General features: G+C 40.6%; 1 protein-coding gene across 7 annotated transcripts in view; it reads right to left on the bottom strand.

The window, feature by feature from the left end:
- magi1b (membrane associated guanylate kinase, WW and PDZ domain containing 1b) overlaps positions 1–24,385 on the bottom strand; it is a 153,131-nt gene that overhangs the window by 70,298 nt on the left and 58,448 nt on the right. For all 7 annotated transcript variants that reach the window (XM_078247927.1, XM_078247928.1, XM_078247921.1 and 4 more), the window contains exon 2: positions 6,546–6,662. In XM_078247927.1, coding sequence (XP_078104053.1) covers positions 6,546–6,662 — 117 coding nt within the window. The remainder of the gene's footprint in view (positions 1–6,545; positions 6,663–24,385) is intronic.

Below are 24,385 nucleotides of genomic sequence, written 5' to 3'. Positions count from 1 at the left end.
CTTCTAAGCGTAAGGTCGGGCATCTGCCTCTCTGGGTCTGGTTCTGCAGCTGCCTGTACCCATCGCCGACATCTTCACCAAGCGGACAGGATGACTTGATGTAGTGGATTGAACGTAATTGTATCTATTGTATTATTAGTAGTACAGTGTCCGTTAAAGTAATGCCTGTTTCAAGAGTTCGCACCCGACACTGCACTTCCTTGAAGTTTGAAGGACAGAAATTGAAGACGGACATACAGACAGAGACTCCTTCCATTTTAGTTTGATGATGGCATATATAATATAATGACATCATACACAGTTAATTGTGCCATTGTCAGACAGAAAGGCATCATTATCTGCAAACTCTTATAACAGGCTAATATGAGCTGCAATTTCTATAAATGGAAAGGAACCATTTCTGATTTGTCAAAACAGACTCAGAAGAGAGGCACAAATAAGCATCCACATTTAGAAACACGTCATATACTGCCTATACAGACGCAAAGGCCTAATTTGCTCAAACTACCTTCATGCCTACCGTCCTACATTTGTGTGCAACGGTGTCAGTGATTGAGCGTGTGCATTCAATACATTGTGTAAAAAGGGTGTGGGTGGGGCAGCGGGGGCTGTGAATCTGGGGGACTCCACCCATTATTCACTCTTTTGTTTGACAGCATTCCTTTGACTCTTCCTAATGCTGTTGAGCTATGCAAAAAAAAAAGAAAAAGAAACACCAGCATCAACTCAGCTCCTATTGTTTCCTTCACGGCCTCCCTCTGATCAACCTACAGCACGCTGGGATCCCCTAGTCCAAATGTCATCAAACTGATACTGGTATGGTGTTGTACCTCTAGTCCCTCCCCAATGGTCATGTATGTAAACAGGATTTGAAAGATTTGAAACACATTTATAGGGGAAGGACAGCAAAAACAGAAGATTTTAATGTATATCACAGTATATTGAGTAAACTTAACTTAGTCTATCCAACATACAAAAAATTATATATGAGCCTCAAAGGAATAGTTTAACATTTGTGAAATACACTTATTCACTAAGCTCCTGGCTCTAGCTTAATATTTAACAGACAGATATGGGACAGGTGTCAATCTTCTCATCTAACTCTCACCAAGAAAGTGAAAAAGCAAATTTCCCAAAATGTGAAACTATTCTATTGAGCTATTGAGCTATTCCTTTAATTTAAACAAAATATAGACATAGAATGTGTTTCTACCAGCTAATAGCAACCAGATAATAATATATGCTTAACAATTTATGAAGGAAAACAAGTCCATGCCATTGTGCATCAGTCGCCTAACTAGAGTTAGCAAGACTCTAATAAAGTTGCCTTACTGAGAGTGCCTCCTTACTTTTACAGTGTCCACTCAGGTCAACAGAGATTCAGTCCATGGATTTACCAACTACTCCAGAGTGTAGATTAACAGTTTTAATACAAAAATTGTATTCAACTGTGGCCATCATGTGAGCTGCAGGGCAAAGTAAACTTTCCTTTGTGATTGTGTAATTCAACTGAGAACTGGTATAACAGGAAGGACATGTCATTGGAAAGACGCATCTAAATGTGCTTACCTAGACCTTGACAAAAACGACATCCCTTACGTAATGCATGTCAAACAGCGAACACAGAGTATTGACTGACATACATCCTCTTCCTACCTGATAAATGTCAACAAAGCCAAAAGAGTCTCAAGTTTACTTCTAAATCTTCCTTGAGCTTTATTTTTTCCATCTTGATTTACTACCTTCTGGTGTTTAGGAATGGCACAGTGAGTGAGGGCATTTCTTTTGTTCAGGTGACACAATGTGATTGCATCTGTGGATGCAACCAAACCAGAACCAGAAATGCTGCTTTTGTATCAACTGTAGGGACACACACACAGGCACAAACATGCCCAACTCGAATAGCACAGTGAAGTCCCATACAAACACAAGTGATAGATGCATACGTATATGTTTACGTTAGCTTGACTGGCTAGCTAGAGCGGCATTGATTTGCGTGTGTCAGAGTGCTTTTGCATCTCTCCCTTCCCTCTCTCTCTCTCTCTCTCTCTCTCTCTCTCTCTCCTCTCCACCCATCCCCCCCTCCCCCCCCACAACCAAACTCCACCCCACCCCCATCTCCATCCCCGTGGCTTCAGCCCACACCTCCCTCCGAGGCGTCCTCTTAGCCTATATACGGGTCGTCAAATCGTCTGTGCTGCTAGCCCCGCAATTCATCACACATGCACGTGAAAACGACCCTCTGCAGACCCTCGCTCATTTGAGAAACGAATACCAAACCATCAGCATTACAACAATTACAGCAGACAATAATTCTACTTGCCTAGATGCAGGAGAGACCAGAGCTCCCTTTTCAAGGCTCGTAGACACAATGCTGAGCTTTAAAATCAGGTACAAGTCTCTTCCTCTTGTCACTGCTCCGGCAGGAAAAATGAGATAAACAGAGTGATACAGAGGGAGTGAGGGAACAGCAGTGGCAGTGAGAGTAGGGGAGGCAGCTGTGTCATGAGTTGAGGGGGGTCAGGAATGAGAGCAGGCTAGAGGGGGGTGGAGGGTTGGTGGGGATAATGGGAGATTGGGAATGCTGAACGTGCGGAAGGGGTGACCACAAGGGAAGCCGACGGACGCCTCAGCAGATGGGGGAGGGTGAGAGTCAGAGTGTTGTGCTTCAAATCTTAACAGTGTTACGGGAAACAACTGACTTTTTGGAGATGTGAGAGAGGAGACTAGTTTAAGTTTACAACCAACTTCATGGAACTTGTACAACTGAAGGTCTAGAGGTCTGGTGAACTTGCTTTATACATACTGATTCTCCAAAGTAGTTTTACATTGTGTTAGGGATTTCTCCAACTCTTTCTATAGTTTATGTTAGCTACTTTTCTCCTTCCACTGTGTGTAATTATAATTCCTCATTGTAATTTTTTTTTTAATTGCAATCTGCAATAAGGTCATTCTCAAAACTCAGAGTGCCCCACTAGTTTGGTCAGGAAATAAAGTCTCTGGGCCAGATGTACGTACATTTGCGAATGTAGCGTTATCAGCGCCATGTCCAACCCGCAGAAAGCGCATGCTGTGATACTTCAGCTTACGTCGTATTTACCAAACCTGCAGTTCATCGGGTAATCGGCGCCTTTCTCCGCCCACTATACCGTAAACTGCGCTGTAGCAAAGCGTTAAGTACTTGTGCTATGATACGGCTACGATAAGGGGGTAGCATGAACCTCTACAAGTATTATGCCTCTATTCCCCTGCATGGTACGGCTCAAATCAACTCGCTCTTTTTTATGTTTTCCATTGACAAAAGTTGTGGATAGTACGTGGTACTTATTTTAGTATCACCTCCGTCTAGGTTCCAAGCGAGCTGAGCCGATACTACTGTAGAGGGTGAAGTCAAACACTGCAGACCACTGATTGGGCAGAGAGAATTGTCACTTGCGGGACACGGTATCCCGTGTCCTGCACAAACTAACTAACCCATTTTTAAATAGCCAAGCTATCGTCAATAGCCACCACATTTTTTTAATTCATTTGACTGATATTTTTTTAAATGGCAGAAATGTTCCACCAAAACAAGTTCCTTCCCAAGACCATTTTGCAGAGCCACCGCAGAGCTTAGCGCCGCCACAAGACAATTGTGATCGGTTTAAAAGGAACACACCGACTTATTGGGACTTTAGCTTATTCACCGTATCCTCCAGAGTTAGATGAGTCCATACATACCCTTCTCATCTCCGTGCGTGTCGTAACTCTTGCTGGCGCACCCACTGCTAGCCTAGTTTAGCACAGATGCTGGAAGTAACCGGCTCCATCTAGCCTACTGCTCCCAATAAGTGACAAAATAACTAGAGATGCACCAATTACAATTTTCTAGGCCGATGCCGATTTCCGATTTTCTTTGAGTTAGGCCAGCCGATACCGATTTTAGCCGATTCCGATTTCATTTTTTCTAACCACTTTACAGCACACACAAATATTTATTTTCTATCTTTTCTTTAATAGAACATTTTGCACAGAACATAGAACATTTTTTGAACAGATAATGAATCACTATAAAATAGAACTATATAAATTACTCCTGGTGTGGGAAATTCACACACATCTAAAGTCCAATATTAGAACCATTTCCTTCTTTTCACATCCAATATAATATAACTAAAAAAATGGGATTTTGGTGTCGTCCCTCCACGCCCTACTTTTTCCTTGCAGGTGTTGTTATTTGTTACTATATTCTCAGAAGGCGAAGCACCGCCACTTGGGCGGAGTGATTAGTGCAACACCTGAAAAGCACCGTTGTTACTCTCTATATAATATATAGTTCCCAGTTTGTATACGATTAGAAGATGACTGCGTCTCATGTGACCTTGTTATTTGTATACACTGTGGCTATACAAATCAACTATACAACATGTAAATAGGAAAATGTTGGCCGTTATTTTGTGTTTTCAATTACGACCAGTTGAGTAATGCACAAAATCTTATTTTCCATAATTTAGTCAAACTCACCAATTATGAGTTTGGTTGAAATTCCTAAAATAAAAATAAAAACAGATTGGGACTTAAATAGAGGGATGATAGAGGCAGGAAAAGCCCCAACAACCACAGACACACTTCTCCATCTGTTTCTCCACGTGCTTGCTGTGCATCACACCTACACATGCTCATGGACAGTGCTTTGAACAACCTTTGGACATACGTCAACATGGACACACACTGACCTTTCACAATCACAGGCCAAAATAGTCACAGCAAATCCATCTCACTTATGAATTTACACTACATAAATAAACATATGCTTTACTATACAATGGCTGTGTTTGTCTTGTATTATTCTGGGACTGAAGGGCAAAAGGGAGTACTTATTCATAGACTCAGTGCCTACTGTAACATGTTATCCCATAACACAAAAGGAAAAAAAATTAAACTGCAGCTAAGTATTTGTAGATTTAATATTCCAGTGTGAGTTACACACTCTACAAGTGCAAGACAACAAAAACTTTACAGTCCCATAAAACACATGGCCTGGGGAACACCTTCATGCTTTGTTTACTGCTAACAATACCAGGATTTTTACTGGTGTGCCATAGACCACTCAGGGATTAAAATGGTCGTTATGGTAAGACCCCCACCCTCCACCAGTGTCTGGCTGACATATGGCAGTGGAGGTAACGCAGATAACGTCCCTTAAACAAGCCTCCTGAACACAACATTGTAATTTGCGTGAGAGGGCCATGAATAAACTAATTAAAAAGCCAACAGATGAGAACCATTTAGGTAAATATTGAAGTGGTGCAAAGGAAGTAGAGAAAAATAAAATGATGCATGAAACTTGCATACAGCCCAGTCATTTCTGCAGTTGCACCTTTTTATCTACGTGTCTTGTCTCTTCCCCTCTTTTCCCCCCTCTCTCTCTCCCTCTTCATTAGTGAGGCATGCTGTGTCTAAAGCCAGCAGGGATTTCCAGGTCAGGTATCATGACAATTATGAGCCTGGCTTTGATTGGTACACGCAGTTGATTTCTGTGTTATATGCAAATCAGGAATAACAACATAAGATTGGCATCATGCAGCATGATTCATCAGGCCCCCCACACACAGAAGGGGTTGCACAGTTACCACTTTCATCACTCTACTATTATGTTCATGCCAGATCCTTAGCACCAATAGCATCTTCAATGGTTGTTTTTCATAGTAGGGAAGAAAACACCTCAAATATCTACTTTTTATATCTAGTTACAAGAGAAATATGTGGCATCAACAGACAAATGTGCCTTTAGATCTTTGCTATATTGACAGTCAGGCGGGAAAAAAAGTCAAAGACACAAGCCTGTTTCCTGGATTACACTACCAGTTCTGGCAGAGGAGATACTGGTTAGTGATAGAGGGTGAGGGGACTTGGATGAAGCCTATTGTGCTATTGATCCCGTGAACATGAGATACTAGCCTATTCACTGTAGAGTCACCAGACAAACCTCTAACGGATCAGACAATATTAGTAAAGCTGTGTTGACTGAACGTTATCAGCTTGGGAGGCAGGCGGAGAACTCCATTTTGGCATGAAAAGGGATGATGTGTGATAAAACCAATCAACATGAGGTCAGTTCCAAGGAGGGTATGAAGTAATCAGCCTGGCTAACTGCACGGCCAATATTGGTCAAAAGGCCAGTGGATGGCCATGCTTGGATTAGACTGAAATAAGCAGGCTTAATTAGATAACCATCCAATGTGTCTGTGTGAGGCAGCTATACTCACAATCATTACATAGATCTAAAACTGATCATGCATGGAGCTGAGACACTGACCTCAGTCACCTCAGGGTTTTTTTTGTTTTTCATGAGGAAGTTCACAAAATAAATGACAATCTTTGGAGGCACGACGATGTTCTGTGGGAACTCACACAAACAAAGTGTGTCAAAGGCTGCATTTCATCAGGAACTGAAAGACTGGCTCATATAAATGTCAGGAAATAGAGAAGACAGTCGAGCAGTGGATAAAAAAACATGAGAAAAAGGAATGATAGAGTAAGGTGTAAGACGGTCATGGACTCACAAGGCACGGCGTGACGGTAGAGGTTGTCTCGGATAGTCTGCTGCAGTTCGTGGTCAGGCGAGGATTTCTGGAAGCGCTGGCTCAGATAATGCTTCAGGTCCTTGTTCAGCTTACTTCCTGTCATTGCGAGCACAAACAGGAAAGCATGTGGTAAATGCATCAAAACAACAACAAAATAAGGCAAGCAGAAATGAGAACATCACAAGAGTCAAAATGACGCTGTTATAATTCACAGTGAAGTGTCAAACGGCCACACAGTGTGGAAATACATAATTGTACCCTGCAACCGCAGGAAGGCTAGATGCTGAGTGCATAGCCATGAATTGTACACTTGCCATTGTCACTCAGAGGGGTAGCTGGCTGCAGACTCTCCTTCTCCAACCAGCCGTGGCTAGCCAAAAACCTAGGACTGCTAGCACTATGGCTAGCACTGTGAATCAGCCCTCCTACCGCTACGCCATCTGGACCTCAGACACACATTAGGCTACTGAAGGGCAGCGCGGCTGGAAAGTGTCCGTATGTGGGTGTGATTGATTCTGAATGTGTGTCTGTTTGTGGCCATTACAGTGAGTGTCCATATTACAGGCAGAGCTATGCGTGTGCAAAAACAGCACAAACAGTATGACAACAGAAAAAGAGTCACACAAATAGAAAAATTAGGGAATTTATCTGATGAACATGACAATGTCTTGATCAAAATTCGATAACAATACTGCTTCAGGCAACAACAACCATTCTGTCACGTTCTATATTAGTACATGTCCCATTATTTATTATCCAAATGATTTATCTCCCATCCTTGCATGGCTGCTGAGACCATTTTTAGTTGTCTTGGGCAAACAACCATAAAAGGCCTTGGATCCTGTTTCCATGGAAACTGTGTGTGTGTGTGTGTGTGTGTGTGTGTGTGTGTGTGTGTTTAATAAGATGTTTGAGATTGTTAGCATAGTACAGGAGAGCATTCTGCACTGGCTGGCAGAATGATTATAGGTTCATACGATACCAATGCAATTAAATCATAACATGCACATCCCACAGAAATGATACGACTGCTTTTTATTTTAGTGTGACCCAAGATGTTGTCTGTCATTCATATCAACATACGTAACAAAAGTGGGTAAGATGCAAAAATGTAGTTATGGTCACATTGCTACGAATCAGATTGTTAATGCTGGTTGAGAAGCTGTAAGGCTCACACTGCAATTGAAACATTTAGTTCTACACTTTTAACAAATAGTATTCTCTAAAATTGTATTTATTGAAATGCTTGAATTGTGTTTCTTTAAAAAAAACTAAAATAAAACAGATTAATATGTTTTTTGAAAGCAAAGCGCTCACATAATTCAACATCTTTCTTTAAAATGTGTTTCCAGACTTGATAATTTTATCTTTTGATGTATTTTATTGTAAGAAAGTAATTTTGGTTTAATTGTACTTCCTTCTTTTGAGTCATGACAACTTGAATCCAGGCCCACGTCTAGAAAAATATTTAACTGAAGTAATGAGTGACACATCTGATGAACCATAATTAGTCTAATGGACAATGTAACTTGTGGCAACAGTCTGAGTGGAAAGGTTGAGTCTTCGCCCCTCCATCTAAGATCCTGCTGGGAGGAAACTCCCCTCCTGGCCCTGTCCCATCCAGACATATCACTGGGTTGTAATCCTCACAACAGGTCACAAGCCAACGCTCAGCCCAACAGAGAGCCTAATGCACACCCTTATGTGCTCTTGTGAGAAGGATCATCAGAAACAACAGGTACGCAGTCTTAATAATACATAGCTACAATTTGCTAGCCAACCTTATACACTCAAATCAAGTCATATTCAAATGGAACAAAGTTCATCAACGCACAAAATCGGGCTTTACCTCATAAACATATATACATTGTATTGTATAATACAACATGTTTCCCTGCAGAATATATCCATTTATTTTACATCTTCTAGCATCAGCACAATGTCTTGTTGTTCACATTCTTCCTGGTATTGTTAAAGGGGCACTACAGCGATTTTGTATTGCACTTTCAGAAAATTGGGGCACTTGCTAGGAACACATTTAAAACAGAATTCTCAGAATTGATAAAGCAGAGGCAAAGACATTCAGTCTTATATATCCTAGTATGGGCCAAGCTCCAAAAATTGCAATTCCATTTGTTCGGTGTCTGTATAAATGTCCAGTCTAAAGTGCAATCTTTAAAAAAAATCTCTTAAAAGCCCCATTCATTTTGAAGTTTTTGTACTTTCTATTAATCAAACTTTGGCTAGAATTGAGCGAGCTAAAAAGAAGCTGACAAAATAAAAAAGGAAATAAATGGACTGACTGTGCTTTATATAAAATGTGTTACAATATTTTGGCTGGTAAAAAGTTCTTAGCATATACAAGTGAGTCATAATTTCAGAAAAAGAAAAAAATTAGTATTTAAAAAAAGAAGTTAATTTTGGACGGTGGACAATGTGAGCAGTGTTTAACAAAGCTAACTTAGGCATCCTGTGTGGTTGGTTGATCGCCGATGTGCAAGCAACAGCACCTCAAGGAGCTATTACATAAGCTTTAATCCAGTTCCGTAGATTTTGTCCTCCTCTCACTCGCTATTTGTGTATGCCTATCTTGATGAAAACCATGTTGTTTTCATGAAAATAAGCATAAATCCTTCAAAGGCAGAACAGAGCAAATGACGGGGCCCTGAAGGAACTGCTGCATTGATGAATGAGAGGAAAGTAATCACTTAGGGACGTGTGCATTTAGTAGATAGCGCTATCTGTCCTCCCGCTGTTTTTGGCTACTTTGCCGACTTTGCTGACATGGAATATCAGGATGTCTGTTTAGCAGCTGGTGTGACTGTATTTTATTTAATAGTAGGAGTCTCTGAAAAAAATTCCAACCAATGTCTAGAACTGACATGGACCAACGCCTGGCATCAAAAGGATGATTGATTTAGACATATTAGGAAGCTGTTTGGTCAGTGTGACTGATTGTGAATTATTTAAACGATTATGTCTTTAGATCACACATAACAGAGATTGCCTGCACACTGTCATACAGTGGGGCAAAAAAGTATTTAGTCAGCCACCAATTGTGCAAGTTCTCCCACTTAAAAAGATGAGAGAGGCCTGTAATTTTCATCATATGTACACTTCAACTATGAGAGACAAAATGAGAAAAAAAAAAATCCAGAAAATCACATTGTAGGATTTTTAATGAATTTATTTGCAAATTCCTCAGGAAAATAAGTATTTGGTCACCTACAAACAAGCAAGATTTCTGTCTCTCACAGACCTACAACTTCTTCTTTAAGAGGCTCCTCTGTCTTCCACTCATTACCTGTATTAATGGCACCTGTTTGAACTTGTTATCAGTATAAAAGACACCTGTCCACAACCTCAAACAGTAACACTCCAAACTCCACTATGGCCAAGACCAAAGAGCTGTCAAAGGACACCAGAAACAAAATTGTAGACCTGCACCAGGCTGGGAATACTGAATCTGCAATAGGTAAGCAGCTTGGTTTGAAGAAATCAACTGTGGGAACAATTATAAGAAAATGGAAGACATACAAGACCATTAATAATCTCCCTCGATCCGGGGCTCCACGCAAGATCTCACCCTGTGGGGTCAAAATGATCACAAGAACAGTGAGCAAAAATCCCAGAACCACACGGGGGGACCTAGTGAATGACCTGCAGAGAGCTGGGACCAAAGTAACAAAGGCTACCATCAGTAACGCACTACGCCGCCAGGGACTCAAATCCTGCAGTGCCAGACGTGTCCCCCTGCTTAAGCCAGTACATGTCCAGGCCCGTCTGGAGTTTACTAGAGAGCATTTGGATGATCCAGAAGAGGATTGAGAGAATGTCATATGGTCAGATGAAACCAAAATAGAACTTTTTGGTAAAAGCTCAACTCGTCGTGTTTGGAGGGGAAAGAATGCTAAGTTCCATCCAAAGAACACCATACCTACTGTGAAGCATGGGGGTGGAAACATCATGCTTTGGGGCTGTTTTTCTGCAAAGGGACCAGGACGACTGATCCGTGTAAAGGAAAGAATGAATGGGTCCATGTATCGTGAGATTTTGAGTGAAAACCTCCTTCCATCAGCAAGGGCATTGAAGATGGAACGTGGCTGGGTCTTTCAGCATGGCAATGATCCCAAACACACCAGCTGGGCAACGAAGGAGTGGCTTCGTAAGAAGCATTTCAAGGTCCTGGAGTGGCCTAGCCAGTCTCCAGATCTCAACCCCATAGAAAATCTTTGGAGGGAGTTGAAAGTCCGTGTTGCCCGGCGACAGCCCCAAAACATCACTGCTCTAGAGGAGATCTGCATTGAGGAATGGGCCAAAATACCAGCAACAGTGTGGTAAAACCTTGTGAAGACTTACAGAAAACATTTGACCTCTGTCATTGCCAACAAAAGGTATATAACAACGTATTGAGATGAACTTTTGTTATTGACCAAATACTTATTTTCCACCATAATTTGCAAATAAATTCATTAAAAATCCTACAATGTGATTTTCTGGATTTTTTTTCTCATTTTGTCTCTCATAGTTGAAGTGTACCTATGATGAAAATTACAGGCCTCTCTCATCTTTTTAAGTGGGAGAACTTGCACAATTGGTGGCTAACTAAATACTTTTTTGCCCCACTGTATTCTGATTTCTTGCCCCCTTTAAATGCCCACTACTTTGAACAGTGTCCTTAATGCCCTCACAGGGAGTGAAAAACGACCATTAACTTTTCAATGGCCTGTGCTGGGGTGTTGGCTGGGACCAAAGTATGCATGAGGTCTGGGAATGAACTCAAACTCATTTTGCGGCTACCCAACATAATATGTTGTTTCTGGTCTAAGGTCAAATACCTTTCCTTTCCCTTTTTTCTTTCCTGTCCACTACTTAAAACAACAGCAGACTACTTTAAAACCACTCTCCTTAAGTGCACCCGCAATGTGTGGATTTCAGTCTTTTGGTTGGCTCCAAATTGGGCCTAGGTTGGTCCAACTGTAGTATAAATACAGTCGACTGTGTTATCTTAGAGATCAATATCCTGTGGATGCTTTACCATGTGCGAGAAAGTCAAGAAGTTACCACTACCCTCAATTTAAGCCTTTAATGCAGCTAGTCAGCTCCTTCAAACCTATGGCGAGAATGTTAACACCATAAGCCCATTAACTGCTACTCTGGTGCCTTGCTCTATTTTGGTACTGTGTATATGACAAAGCATGCTGGCCCTGATGGTAAACAAAGGTCACTGTACTGGTCATCAATGCCTCATTACTACTGCATGGTTCAGCTTGACCTTTGTCTATTTCGTTTTCCACTGTGGCTAGTACCCCCTCAGTGTAAGCAGGACTCTCAGCTGATCAACATAGTGATGCCGCATGAAACTGCCGTGACATTATCTTAAACGCAACACTTGCTTAATCGTTTCATAGGCAACCAAACAGAGAAATGTCAGCACTTCGATTGTACGGCATAGTGTACGGCGTAGTTTTGCAGGCTGCCATTTCTTTTTTAGATCTGGGTCGAGTGAACACAAAAAAATTGCGTGCGCTATTGTTTGTGAAGGATGAGGTGACAATTCTAGTTACGATTCTCGCTGACCAATCAGTGGTCTTCAGTGTTTTAACTCCACCTTCTAGTATAGGCAGAGCTCACTTGGAACCTTGACCGAGGTGGTACCAAAAACGTAGCAGGTAGTAGGTAACTATCCACAACCTTTGCAAATGGAAAACCAAAAAAGAGCGAGTTGAGTACCATGCAGTGGAAATGCAGCATTAGATTCTTGTGGCTTATCATGGCCTCATTTACTCCCTGTATTTGGCATTAACATTAGGCAAGGCAGCTTTATTTGTATAGCACATTTCAGCAAATTCAAAGTGCTTTACATAAAACATTAAAGAGCAGTTAAAAACGATAACAAAATATTTTTTTTTAAATTTAAAAAAAAGACAAAAAAAATGAATAAATAAAAAAACAGGCAGGACCATATTTCTTTACCATCTCATCCACCACGGGGCCCGCAGGAACATGTGACTTGTTACCCATAACAAGAGTGGAAGTACTTCTCTTTACCTACAATATAGCCGTCGCTATAAGGCTTAGTTTAATCAGGCAAACTTTGCAAAATCACAGTTCCAACTGTTTTCCTTTAGATTTTATCTTAAAATCTATGTCACACCCACGTTGGAGAAATTCTCAGAAATATGTCTGTAAGAGACGATAATAAAATTGACAGTGCAGTATAAGAAATTAACAATTATTTAAAGAATGGCAACTGAGAGTTGCGGCGGACCTGCAGTTTTCTTCCAGATATGTGGAGCATAAAAACTGAACGCTGCTTCCCCCTGTTTAGTTCAGACTCTGAGGACAGCAAGCAGACCTGTCCCAGACGACCTGAGAGGTCTGGGTGGTTCATAGTGTATAAAAGCATGGACAAGTTTTTCCAAATCCTGCTGAGACATTAATTGTCTTAATGTGGCTGTTAAAATTTAGGTCTGAGTCCATGACTACACCCAGATTTCAGGCTTTGTCTATTGTTTTTAACACTGTCGTTTTAAGCTGAGCGTTGACTTTTAATCGTTCCTCTTTTGCTCCAAAAACAACCACATCAGTTTTTTTCTTATAAAAAAAATAAATAATTAAACATTAAAGAGCAGTTAAAAACGATTTAAAAAAAAAACAAAAAAAAAACAGGCAGGACCATATTTCTTTACCATCTCATCCACCACGGGCCCCGCAGGAACATGTGACTTTGTACTCTTGTTACCCATAACAAGAGTGGAAGTACTTCTGCTTACCTACAATATAGCCGTCGCTATAAGGCTTAGTTTAATCAAGGCAAACTTTGCAAAATCCTAAACAGTTCCAACTGTTTTCCTTTAGATTTGATCATAAAATCTATGTCACACCCACGTTGGCAAAATTATCAGAAATATGTCCGTTACCTGTTGTTAAATACCACTAGATAAAAGACGAGACTAAAATTGACAGTGCAGTATAAGAAATTAACAATTATTTAAAGAAAGGCAACATCAAAAAGAAAGTTCTCCAGCCTTAATTTGAAAGAACTGAGAGTTGCAGCGGCCCTGCAGTTTTCTGGGAGTTTGTTCCAGATATGTGGAGCATAAAAACTGAACGCTGCGTCCCCCTGTTTAGTTCTGACTCTGGGGACAACAAGCAGACCTGTCCCAGAAGACCTGAGAGGTCTGGGTGGTTCATAGTGCAGTAGCAGATCAGAAATGTATTTTGGCCCTAAACCGTTTAGTGATTTATAAACCAGCACAAGTATTTTGAAATCTATTCTCTGGGGCACTGGAAGCCAGTGTAAAGACTTCAGAATTGGAGTGATGTGATCCACTTTCTTGGTGTTCGTGAGGACTCGAGCAGCAGCGTTGAATCAGCTGCAGCTGTCTGATTGATTTTTTAGGGAGACACCGTTACAGTAGTCAAGTCTACTTTAGATAAAAGAATGGACAAGTTTTTCCAAATCCTGCTCAGACATAAGTCCTTTAACCCTTGATATATTCTTAAGGTGATAATAGGCTGACTTTGTAATTGTCTTAATGTGGCTGTTAAAATTCTGGTCTGAGTCCATGACTACACCAAGATTTCTGACTTTGTCTGTTGTTTTTAACATTTTCGTTTTAAGCTGAGTGCTGACTTTTAATCGTTCCTCTTTTGCTCCAAAAACAACCACCTCAGTTTTTTCTTCATTTAATTTAAATTTAATTTTAAGTTCTGGCACATCCAGTCGTTAATTTGTTCAATGCACTTAATCAGTTTTTGTATTGGACTATAGTCCCCTGGCGAAAGGGTTATGTAAATTTGTGTGTCGTCCGCATAACTATGGTAACTTATTTTGTTGTTTTCCATAATCTGAGCCAGTGGAAGCATGTAGATGTTAAACAGAAGAGGCCCCAGGACAGAGCCTTGGGGAACTCCACACATCATTTTTGTATGCTCAGATGCATAATTACCTATAGACACAAAGTAGTCCCTATTCCTTAAGTAGGATTCAAACCAGTTTAGTACTGAGCCAGAAAGGCCAACCCAGTTTTCCAATCGGTCTAGTAATATGTCATGGCCGACCGTGTCAAATGCAGCACTGAGATCAAGTAATACTAAGACTGTAGTTTTGCCACTATCTGTGTTTAGGTTGATGTCATTAAAGACTTTAACAAGAGCTGTCTCAGTGCTGTGGTGTGGTCGAAAACCCACTGGAAGGCATCAAAACTGTTGTTTAGTGACAAGAAAAGGTTGAGTTGTTGAGAAACCGTTTTTTCAATGATTTTACATAAAAATGGAAGGTTTGATATCGACCTATAGTTGCTCATTAGTGACGTGTCTAGATTGTTCTTTTTTAAGAGTGGCTTAATGACTGCAGTTTTCAGGGCCTTAGAGAAGAGACGTGTTTACAATCTGTAGAAGATCTGTAGCCAAACAATTCAAATTTTTTTTGAAAAGGCCCGTTGGTAGAATATAAAAGAGGAGGAGGTTTTCAGATGTTGTATAATGTCCTCCAGGTTTTTATGGTTAATCGTATGGAATTGTGTCATATTGGAATTTGTTTTGCCTGGACACTGTGACAACACATACCCTGTACTCAATATGGAGGCACTGAGTGTCTAATTTTCTGAATTTTGTCTTATATTGTATTTTGTCAAATATTGTATAGTACATTTTATAAAACTGATGACCAACTCCAGGTGCCTAACCACAATGTAGTGCATTCTTTTATTGATTATCTAAATTCAATCGACTCACTGGCAACAAATAGCAGGTAAGCAGGCAGCAAGGCTGGGTTGGGAGAACATTTGGCCGCACACCCAAATCCCTTAGAAAACAAAATTAGAAAAGACATATCCTTCAAACACAGCCCACCTGTTATAGATTTTCCATAAGCCCCCTAAAACAAGCAAGATTTTGAGGAGACATGCAATCCATGGCAGAAGGGAAGTGGGGGAGAAGGGGTTTATGCAAGGGAGAGAGAGGTAGAGTGTGTCACACAGAAAGAGAACATCAGATTAGACCACACATCATCAAAACCGTTCTATACACAGCTGAAATGTAAAAAGCTCCACTACTTTTCAGGCATCTCTTTAATCTGCACCTGCACCCCTTAGCTCTGATCAGCCAGCCAAGGCCCTGCTCAGACATGCAGAGCCAGACATGGCACCAGCCAGACACTGTGCTAGCAGTTGACATCTGTATTCACAGCATGGAAAAAACTTCACTGAAACTCTATCCCCCTGCTTGTAGTGGGAAAGGAAAGGTTTGACCGATTTCTGCTGATTTGGATATGGCAAGAGTCACGAAGTTGTATGGCCCTTCACGCTCCAGACGAGCAGAGTCATTATATAGTGGGGAGCCCCGGAAACTTGCTTTACCTACAGCTACTTTAATGGTACATAGTGTCTTTGTATGACCCGACTGCCGTTCCTGGAATTAATTTACTTGTGTGTACTGTAGAAAAGTAGCTGAGGTTGTGGATTCCTGACCTGGGCTCAGGCAAAACCTAAACTTAGTTACACTTACACTATATTACTTTAACTGGAAGAACCAAAATGGAAGTAATGGAAGTTTTAAATGTTGTATGTATAATTCCAAAGGGACATTCACATGAGAAAGAGGATCTGTGTTGTTCCAAATTACTGGTTATAACTTATATGTATATGCAAAATATAAGGCCATTATTTACAATTTTCTTACGTATGTACACACAGGATAGAGATGTAAGTGGAGTGGAAAGGTGAGAATTTCGACTTTGGCATGCTTTAAACTCATGGTGTGAGCCGCACTCGAGCAGGAGATATGGCGACAACTTTTTTAAATAATCTGCTCTGCGCTCCATCCAAAATCCTCTCCACATTGTAAAAACTTGAGGTGGCGATTCCTTAACTTTTCTTAGTGCCATCGTCGGGTCAACATTTTTAAATTTCTCCAATTCTTTGTTTTATGAACCAAAACATGCTAAATTAATAACATTCTTATCTGCCGTACTTTGTGTTTAGCATGCTAGCATTGTCATTGTGAGCATTTTAGCATGCTGACTTTAGGATTTAGTTTAAAGCACCAGTGTGCCCAAGTAAAGCATCCCAGGGCCGCTATATACAGTACATTTAGTAGGGGAGCACCGCTGCTACTAAATTTTAAAAATATGAAAAAGGTCGTTGTGCAGAGGCATCTAAGAAAGTTGTAACTTCAATCAGCACACTGGGCAATCATAGACACAGTCACCATCTTAACACAATGCACCAGTCTAAGTGACAAAGCAGAAAACAGTCATATGCCAGGGTGCCAGCCTGTTTTACACTTAGCCAAGTCAGATTTGGCAGCGCCACCATGTTTGGCTGGGCACTGAGTGTTGTATCAACGTAGAATACACAAACAGACTGGCATACAAGGTAACAAACACATTTTTTTTTTCTTCCTCTCTTCAATTTTCTTTTTAACATCAAGGGACATGTTGCCAGGCAGAGGCTATGTTTAGAATAAAGTATTTTTTCAGTGGGCTGTTTATTGCCATATTTAGTATCTCCAAAGTGGGACATAGTAAAGCTTTAAAGGCAAATGGATTTGTGCCATTCAAACCTGACCGACTACAAGTTAAATTTAGCTATGAGACATACACAGGCTGTCCAAAGTCATGTCTTAAATAATCAACTCTTAAGTGAGCAGTCCATCCATGGCTCTAGTTAATCAGATAATTAGGACTAATCACCATTTAATTGATTCAACCATCAACAGCTATCTACAGTTAACATTTGCATCACCACTGATCGGCGCTTAACCATATGTCATAATGATTAGGGACATGTAGAGAAGTCAGAGAGAGCTCAATCTGACCCTTTAACAGTGATTAAGGATTATTCTCTATCCAGCTTTGTAAGTGCAGGTCCAGGGGTCTTATTTATAAAATTGTGCGTAGAATCCTTACTTAAAGTGTACGCTCGGGAATTGCTGCAAACTGAATTATAATTGCGGCCTGTTCTCGCATAGTGTAGGTAAACCTGATCTATAACTACATGTATTAATAATACCGTCCAAAACAGACATTACGGCACTCAGGGACAACTTTGATATACCAGACCTATATGATAAGATTTCACAGAACTAAGTATTATAGCCAAACAAGCTTTAGTGATAAAGAAGATTATATATCATATTTATAACCACTCTGGGGTTGACCCCAGAGTGGGGAGGACCTTATTTGGTCCGGGATGGCACGGTTCCGGCGAGTTGCCCTCTCTACTGAAACCAATTCAGTACAGAGATCCAAGAGCTCACCTTTAAGGAATTTAAATCGGCATATTAGCCGGTCATCGTCATGGTCCCTGAAGTCCCTTTCTCTCCCGATTCTTCCATTAGCGTAGTCCTCCTGCAGGGCCAGCAGTGCCATCATGCAGCATTACGCACGGGGGTCACTGCAGTATTTATATGTTTACAACAATTTGTGATTGTTAACACCTTGCCAAAATCACAGCATCAACTTGTGATATCCCCCACCCCGAGATACAATTTGAAGACGAAAGTCTAATAGGCAAACACAAGTTTCTTCATGTAGGTTTTGTCACGAATAGTATTAAAGTTCGGACCGATAATGAGGACGTTAAGTGTAACGATTGTGCGAGTGCATAATGGCTGTATTTCCAGACTTTGACATTTGATGATATATGCACAGTATTAAAGATATTGCATGATATATTCAGTTATTTACACTGTGTTCTGCAGTTATCTAATGCTAGCAGTATTTGATGCCTGTATTCCATGGAGTCAGGCCGTCTCCTCTTCCATACGCTCCACATAGCGGACAATGTGACAGTGGCGATTAAAATTGAATTTTTTTTGTTGAATTTAAGTTGGATTTTACAATGTTTATGGAGCAAGTGTCACTAAGTACAGTATACAAATAACACTGCTGGATTTAACCTTCATAGTGCAGTGGATGATATAGAGTGAAAAATGTGATGACATCAATACTTAGTTACGGTAATCGTTATTCGCACATTGCTCTGCAGTCTGACTTCCAGTTCACCCACCTCACCATCTCGTGTAATTCCCATTGTCTCCAAAATGTGCGTACGCATGGGTCAAGGTTTGCGTGGAGGGACCGCACATTCTCCCGTTAGGTTTGGTTTTTATAAATCACAGCAGTGCGTGAGAAGTGGCGTGCGCACATTTTCAGCCCGTTTTGTCGTATGCCACAATTTATAAGAAAATGAGACCCCAGGTGATGACGGTCATTAAACCACCGCTTAGTTGGTCTGTCGACGAACATAATAAAAGTTTGGTAGCTTTCCACTGTAGTTCATGGGGCTGGTGTGATTCTGGGAGTGAAGTGCAGCACGTTTCATTTTTCATATGGTTCGGTTTGGTTCACGCGCAATGGTGCGCGAAACATTGGCCACACAAAGATCACACAGTCAAAACAATGGCGGGTCTGTGGAGAGAATATCCGGTGGAAACTGCGCTGTCACTTTCTGGTCTCAGAAATAGACAACACTAAGCGTGCTTGGGTTTTCTGGGTTTTGCTTTAGTGATTCTAATATTTTAGAAAAGATGAATAATATCAGCAGCTGACAAGACAGCTAGTAAAGAAGAGGGCGGGCCCTGATGAGAGAGATGATGATGTGTTGTAACACAGACAATGAGCGATGTAGGGTCATAATAGGTTATGGATTTGAAAGTTATCATCTCCAACCTGGCCTGGGAACGCCTCGGGATCCCCCAGTCAGAGCTGGTTAATGTGGCTCGGGAAAGGGAAGTTTGGGGTCCCCTGCTGGAGCTGATACCTCCACGACCTGATAAGCGGACCAAGATGGATGGATGGATGGAAGTTATCATCCCTTAAATCATATACAAGTCCGTAAATTGTTTGCAAGGTTAAAATTGCAGGCTAGTAAAAGCACTGTTTTTGGTTCACTTCCTATATAAGGGTCAGATTGCATTCTTACCTAAAGTGAATCGAACTCTAGTGCACATGGAAGGTAACTGAGACCCTGGTGTTCAAGCAGACCAGAGCTCGGTTGTTTAGTCTGCACCAGAGTTCGAATGAGCTTTCACGCCACCACAAACAAACCAGACTATCTGAAGAAACACTCCAGGTTTCGGTTAAAATGGACCAAACTGCTGAAAGCAGGTGTGAAAGCAACCTTAGTATGATGACTGACCCACACTGCAGCCAGAAATTATGCAAATGAGAGAAAATGCAAATGGTAAGAAAACCTTTTCTTTCAAGCTCTTAAGTAAGGCAGTTGATAATAGCATTATAATCTGTAGCTCTTTGAATAAGGACTCCCAAACCATACTGCAGAGATTTGGAGACCAATATTTCATATTAACTGAGCACTGAAGGTGTGTGTGTGTCTGTGTGAACATCCCCGTCTCTGAGCTCAACACTACCCCCTATGTTCCTCTATTAGATGTGGCTTGCATCACACAGCAATGGCCGGGCTCTGTATCCATAGCAACAGCTGCCAGATGAGTACAAATTGTAGTGAAGGTGGTGATGGTCACAGCCAGTCATAGTCTGCTGCCCCCATCTGGTGTAATAGGATATTACAAAAACAAAAGGAGCGATCTTCCTAACACATAGGTTTTGAGCAACACTGGTCTCGTCATGTGCATCAGAGTTTTCAGTATAAATGTGCTCCTCAGCGTAATGTGATGCAATCTACTTAGAAGACTTCCACGCCACAAAAACAACCACATGGCATTATCTAGGCAGGTCATATTAAGTCAAAGCTTGAAAATCGGTCTGGATATCTGTTCTGAGATCTGTGTTTGAGTTGATGGTTTCTCCAGCATCCTGGTTTATCTTTTCCGTTGCATGAGAGGGAGGATTTCTAGTGGCCTCACATACATCAATATTCTTCCAATACTGTCATGCAGTAGCATATATGTGTTAACGACTGCAATCTAGATACTACCATACTCATACACACACTCACACACACATATTCTTGCAAATGCACATGACACAACCTTATGAAGCGAGAGTGATAAGCAGCTTTCCAATAAATGCTTGTATGAGGTGGTGAAGCTCTAAATTGAGGAAATGCACTCAGACACTGAAATAATGTATATGAATATGGCTTTTAACGGTTTTATCTTTTTTTTTATATTTGTTATTGTATTCTATGTGTGTGCTGTGTGTCTGATATTTTGCTGCTGTAGCACTGATATTTCTCAATTTGGGATCAATAAAAGTCTGTCTACCTATCTATGAGCCCAAACTGTCGAAAACAGAGGAAAATCTCTTGTAACCAGCGATGTCGTTTACCCCACTACAGAAAATAAAAACTCAAAGCCTATCATGAACCATACGCACTCATTATCATATCATAAACAGGACCAGAACAGGAGCTTTTTTGTGATATTGTTAGAGAAATCATTATCCACCCAAAAACGGGAAGAAATACATAAAGAATCTAATGTAGCCCATTGGCTGTTCAATAACATGCTTCTTTTAATTCCCTGAGCTGCTGATATGTGTGAGCTATGTACTACTCACTATGAATCACACTGGAGTCAAGGCTGTGGAGACACACAAGTCACAGAACTTTGTAGTCTTATAGGTACAGATTCCTATCCTTTGACATCTGCTCCTTGTTGAGTCGAGATAGAAAAACACCAGATCCAACGCGGTCAGGGTTAAATCTCAGACACGCTGTCAATCCTGTCTATATATGGTTGTGTGTCCTGGAGCTGCTTGCCTGTTTACTATGTTCCAGATTGCTTTAATTGATCGTAGTTCTCCACACCGGGAACAAAATACTCAGATAATTCATTTCAGCACGTAGAGCAGCAAGAGGGCTGTGGTAGAGGCGTCAATTTACCTGTTGCAATCTGACAGTGGATTGAGGATGTACGGTACACGTGTGCGTGTTTCACGTGTATTTCTCTCCCGTGTGCGGCTATTTTTGAAGTCCATTATTCACACAACACGAGTGCCTATCTAATTTGGCAAACATCAGCATTCGCTAGCCAATTGCTCAACACTATGAACAATAATACAGCGTCGCATTATGATTTGTGGGTGCTGAACGGAAAGCTATACGTATATGTACTATACTCCCTGTTATTATTATTCTGGTGATGATACCTAAATACAGTATGAGCCTCTACAGTTGCCTCCAGAAAGGCTTTTGAATGAGACGATCCACTGACACAAAGGATGGTTTTGCATTTACTGTCAACAAATATGGCAGTAGATGAGATTGTCAACACTAATATTTAAAGTCCAGAAATATGAAAAACAAAAAAGGTACAAACCAATAACTATAAAAGGTCCTTACATCCAGCTACAACATCTAAACAAAACATGATTAACTCCAATACGAGGTCTCTACTAACCTTCTCTAAGGCCGAGATTTGCCCAGCTAATGGTGTGATTATTGACTGACTGATGCATAAGCCAGTGAGGAACGAGTATTTTGGAGGTAATTACCTCTCCATCATGGCCACTCCTCATTGACAGGCGGCATTTCAAGACCAATGGGAGTATTAGTCTCCTGTGACAGTCGAGCTGATTGGGTCCCAGATTTAAAACAGGTCCCCCCCCGGCTAAGAAGGCAGATCAGCACTTTTACACAAAGACGGTGAACATGAGTATGAGAGAATAAAAGAAAGACAGAATGGGAATAGGAATGATCAACAGAACAGTGGAGGATGACTTGGAAGGTAAAGCTGAGAAATTAAAAAAGAATGTCCCTTTAAAAGGTTGATATGACCAAAACAACTAATATATTTACAGTCAGTGAGAATTGTGACAATGAAGGCCTTATTGTGTGTGTACAGGGAAGACATCTAGAGACATCTAGACACTGACAAGAGGATCCTGGGACACTGCAAGATTAAACCTTCACACATTTCAACTATCACTTAGCAAAGTGATTTTCATGTTCAAACACAACCAAAGAGGCATGTGTCAGCAAAAAGAAAATCATTCAAAGTCTACCATAAATAAAAGCTGCAAGGCAGTGTTTCTCTATGAATTGTATTAAAGCATCACATCCATTTACAAAATAAAAGGAATTCTCTACTTAATTTAATGATTTAAGTACTGTTTAATTTAAATACCATGAACAATACGTTTATATTTTGTCAAATATAGTCAGCCATGTCTGCAATACATATCATACACCCATATGGAAGCAAACACAGACAAATGAAAGGTTACTAATCTATTATGTACCCACTTTTAAAATAGAAAATATTTATATGTCAAATACTCTACTTGACTTAAAGGGCTACTCCACCGATTTATCTTGCATAAAGTTGGGGGATTTTGTTAGGAAAAAACTTAATTTAAAGCAGCAGAGTCCAAGATATCCTGAGTTATAGTCTCATGGTTGCGTCAATCTCCAAAAATGCCATAATGCAACTCAATAGCTCTTATTAGACCTACTGAACGCTCATTTCTTTCAAACTCCAAACCCACCCACAATATGACATAACCCTGATGACATCATCAGGATTTTTATTTTATTTTTTTTTTACTTTGAAAACCTCCTCCAGAGCCATGTGTTAAGTTGGTAAAGTTCACATTAAACATAACATGATATAGCAATAGAAATTCCATTTCCTAATTTAAAAAATAAATAAATTCTGTCATTAAATTGCACATTTATGCAGCAAAATATCGGACAATAACAAAGGATATCTATGTTTACAGGAACTACAGAGGCTCAAGGAAAAATATCAGAGTATAGAGTATAAGAAAAACAACAATCCAAAGTAAAGCAGTAAAACAAAGCAATCCAGACATATCACACTAAAATAAAATTCAAGGAAAGACCATCAGCAAATTACTACCAGAGCTACAAATGAATAACTATATAAACGGATGACTAAGCTGAAAATGTCCAAGTTCATTAGGCCTTAAGGTGAGATGTATTACCATAATATCTTCTGGCCCCTCTCCACCCCTATTCCATTTCACGGCAAGATAAATAGGCAACTGCTGGGGTGTAATCAGAGGCAGTGTGCTAAGTCACCCCAGGCCCGCAGTGGGTGAACACTGCACTGACAGACCAACCACTGGTCACAGCCGGGGAGGGAGGGCAGGAGAGGGTGAGGGTGATAGAGGGAGGGAGGGAGGAATAAGGTAGACAACAGGAGGGAAGATGGCGAAATTAAAGCTAGAGGAGCTGTACATGTTAAAAGCAAGGGGTATATGAATAGAGACCAAAGCAGTTAAACAAAAGGGGAAAAGACAGCAAAATAGACGGTAATGAAGAATAAATAAAAGATTAAAGAGATAAGACAAATTAGAGACAAAGTGGGAGGTTTATGTAAGTGTATTAATATTCAAGACAGAGTGATATCCATAGGGTGAGGCATGTTCCTACTGTCTGTCTACAACTGTGTAACCAGCTGTTGGGACTCTGTCTTTATCACAGACTTATCCTGGCTTCAAAATGGCCACATGGGAAAAAGTTGGTCATTCTCTATGATTAACTAGCACAAGCTCATTAACTCTGCCACCAGGGGGCATATGTCACTCAGGATTATTAAGTTTGAGGGACAGCATGTATTTGTGTACGTGTGTGTACGTGTGTGTGTGTGTGTGTGTGTGTGTGTGTTTTTTATACTGATTACTCGCTGCTGGTGTGTGAGACATGTAGTTGTAGGTGTGTGTAAGAGGGTTCCTGTAATAAAGCTGATCACCATAGCTGCCTTCACAGATCAGTTCAGTTGTCAAGTCAACGTAAAATACTGGCTTTACAGAGGAAAAGCAACTGTATTGAACTTCCCAGCGCTGGGTTGCACGAGCTTACTCAATATATTTGATACCAACAATTCAAATCCCTAAAATATTCTATTTAAAATGAAATAAA

Source organism: Sander vitreus, chromosome 4, assembly GCF_031162955.1.
Source record: "Sander vitreus isolate 19-12246 chromosome 4, sanVit1, whole genome shotgun sequence".
In the NCBI taxonomy this organism is placed as follows: domain Eukaryota; kingdom Metazoa; phylum Chordata; class Actinopteri; order Perciformes; family Percidae; genus Sander; species Sander vitreus.
Note: the sequence above shows the minus strand (reverse complement) of the source record. Positions and strands in the feature narration are given on the sequence as shown.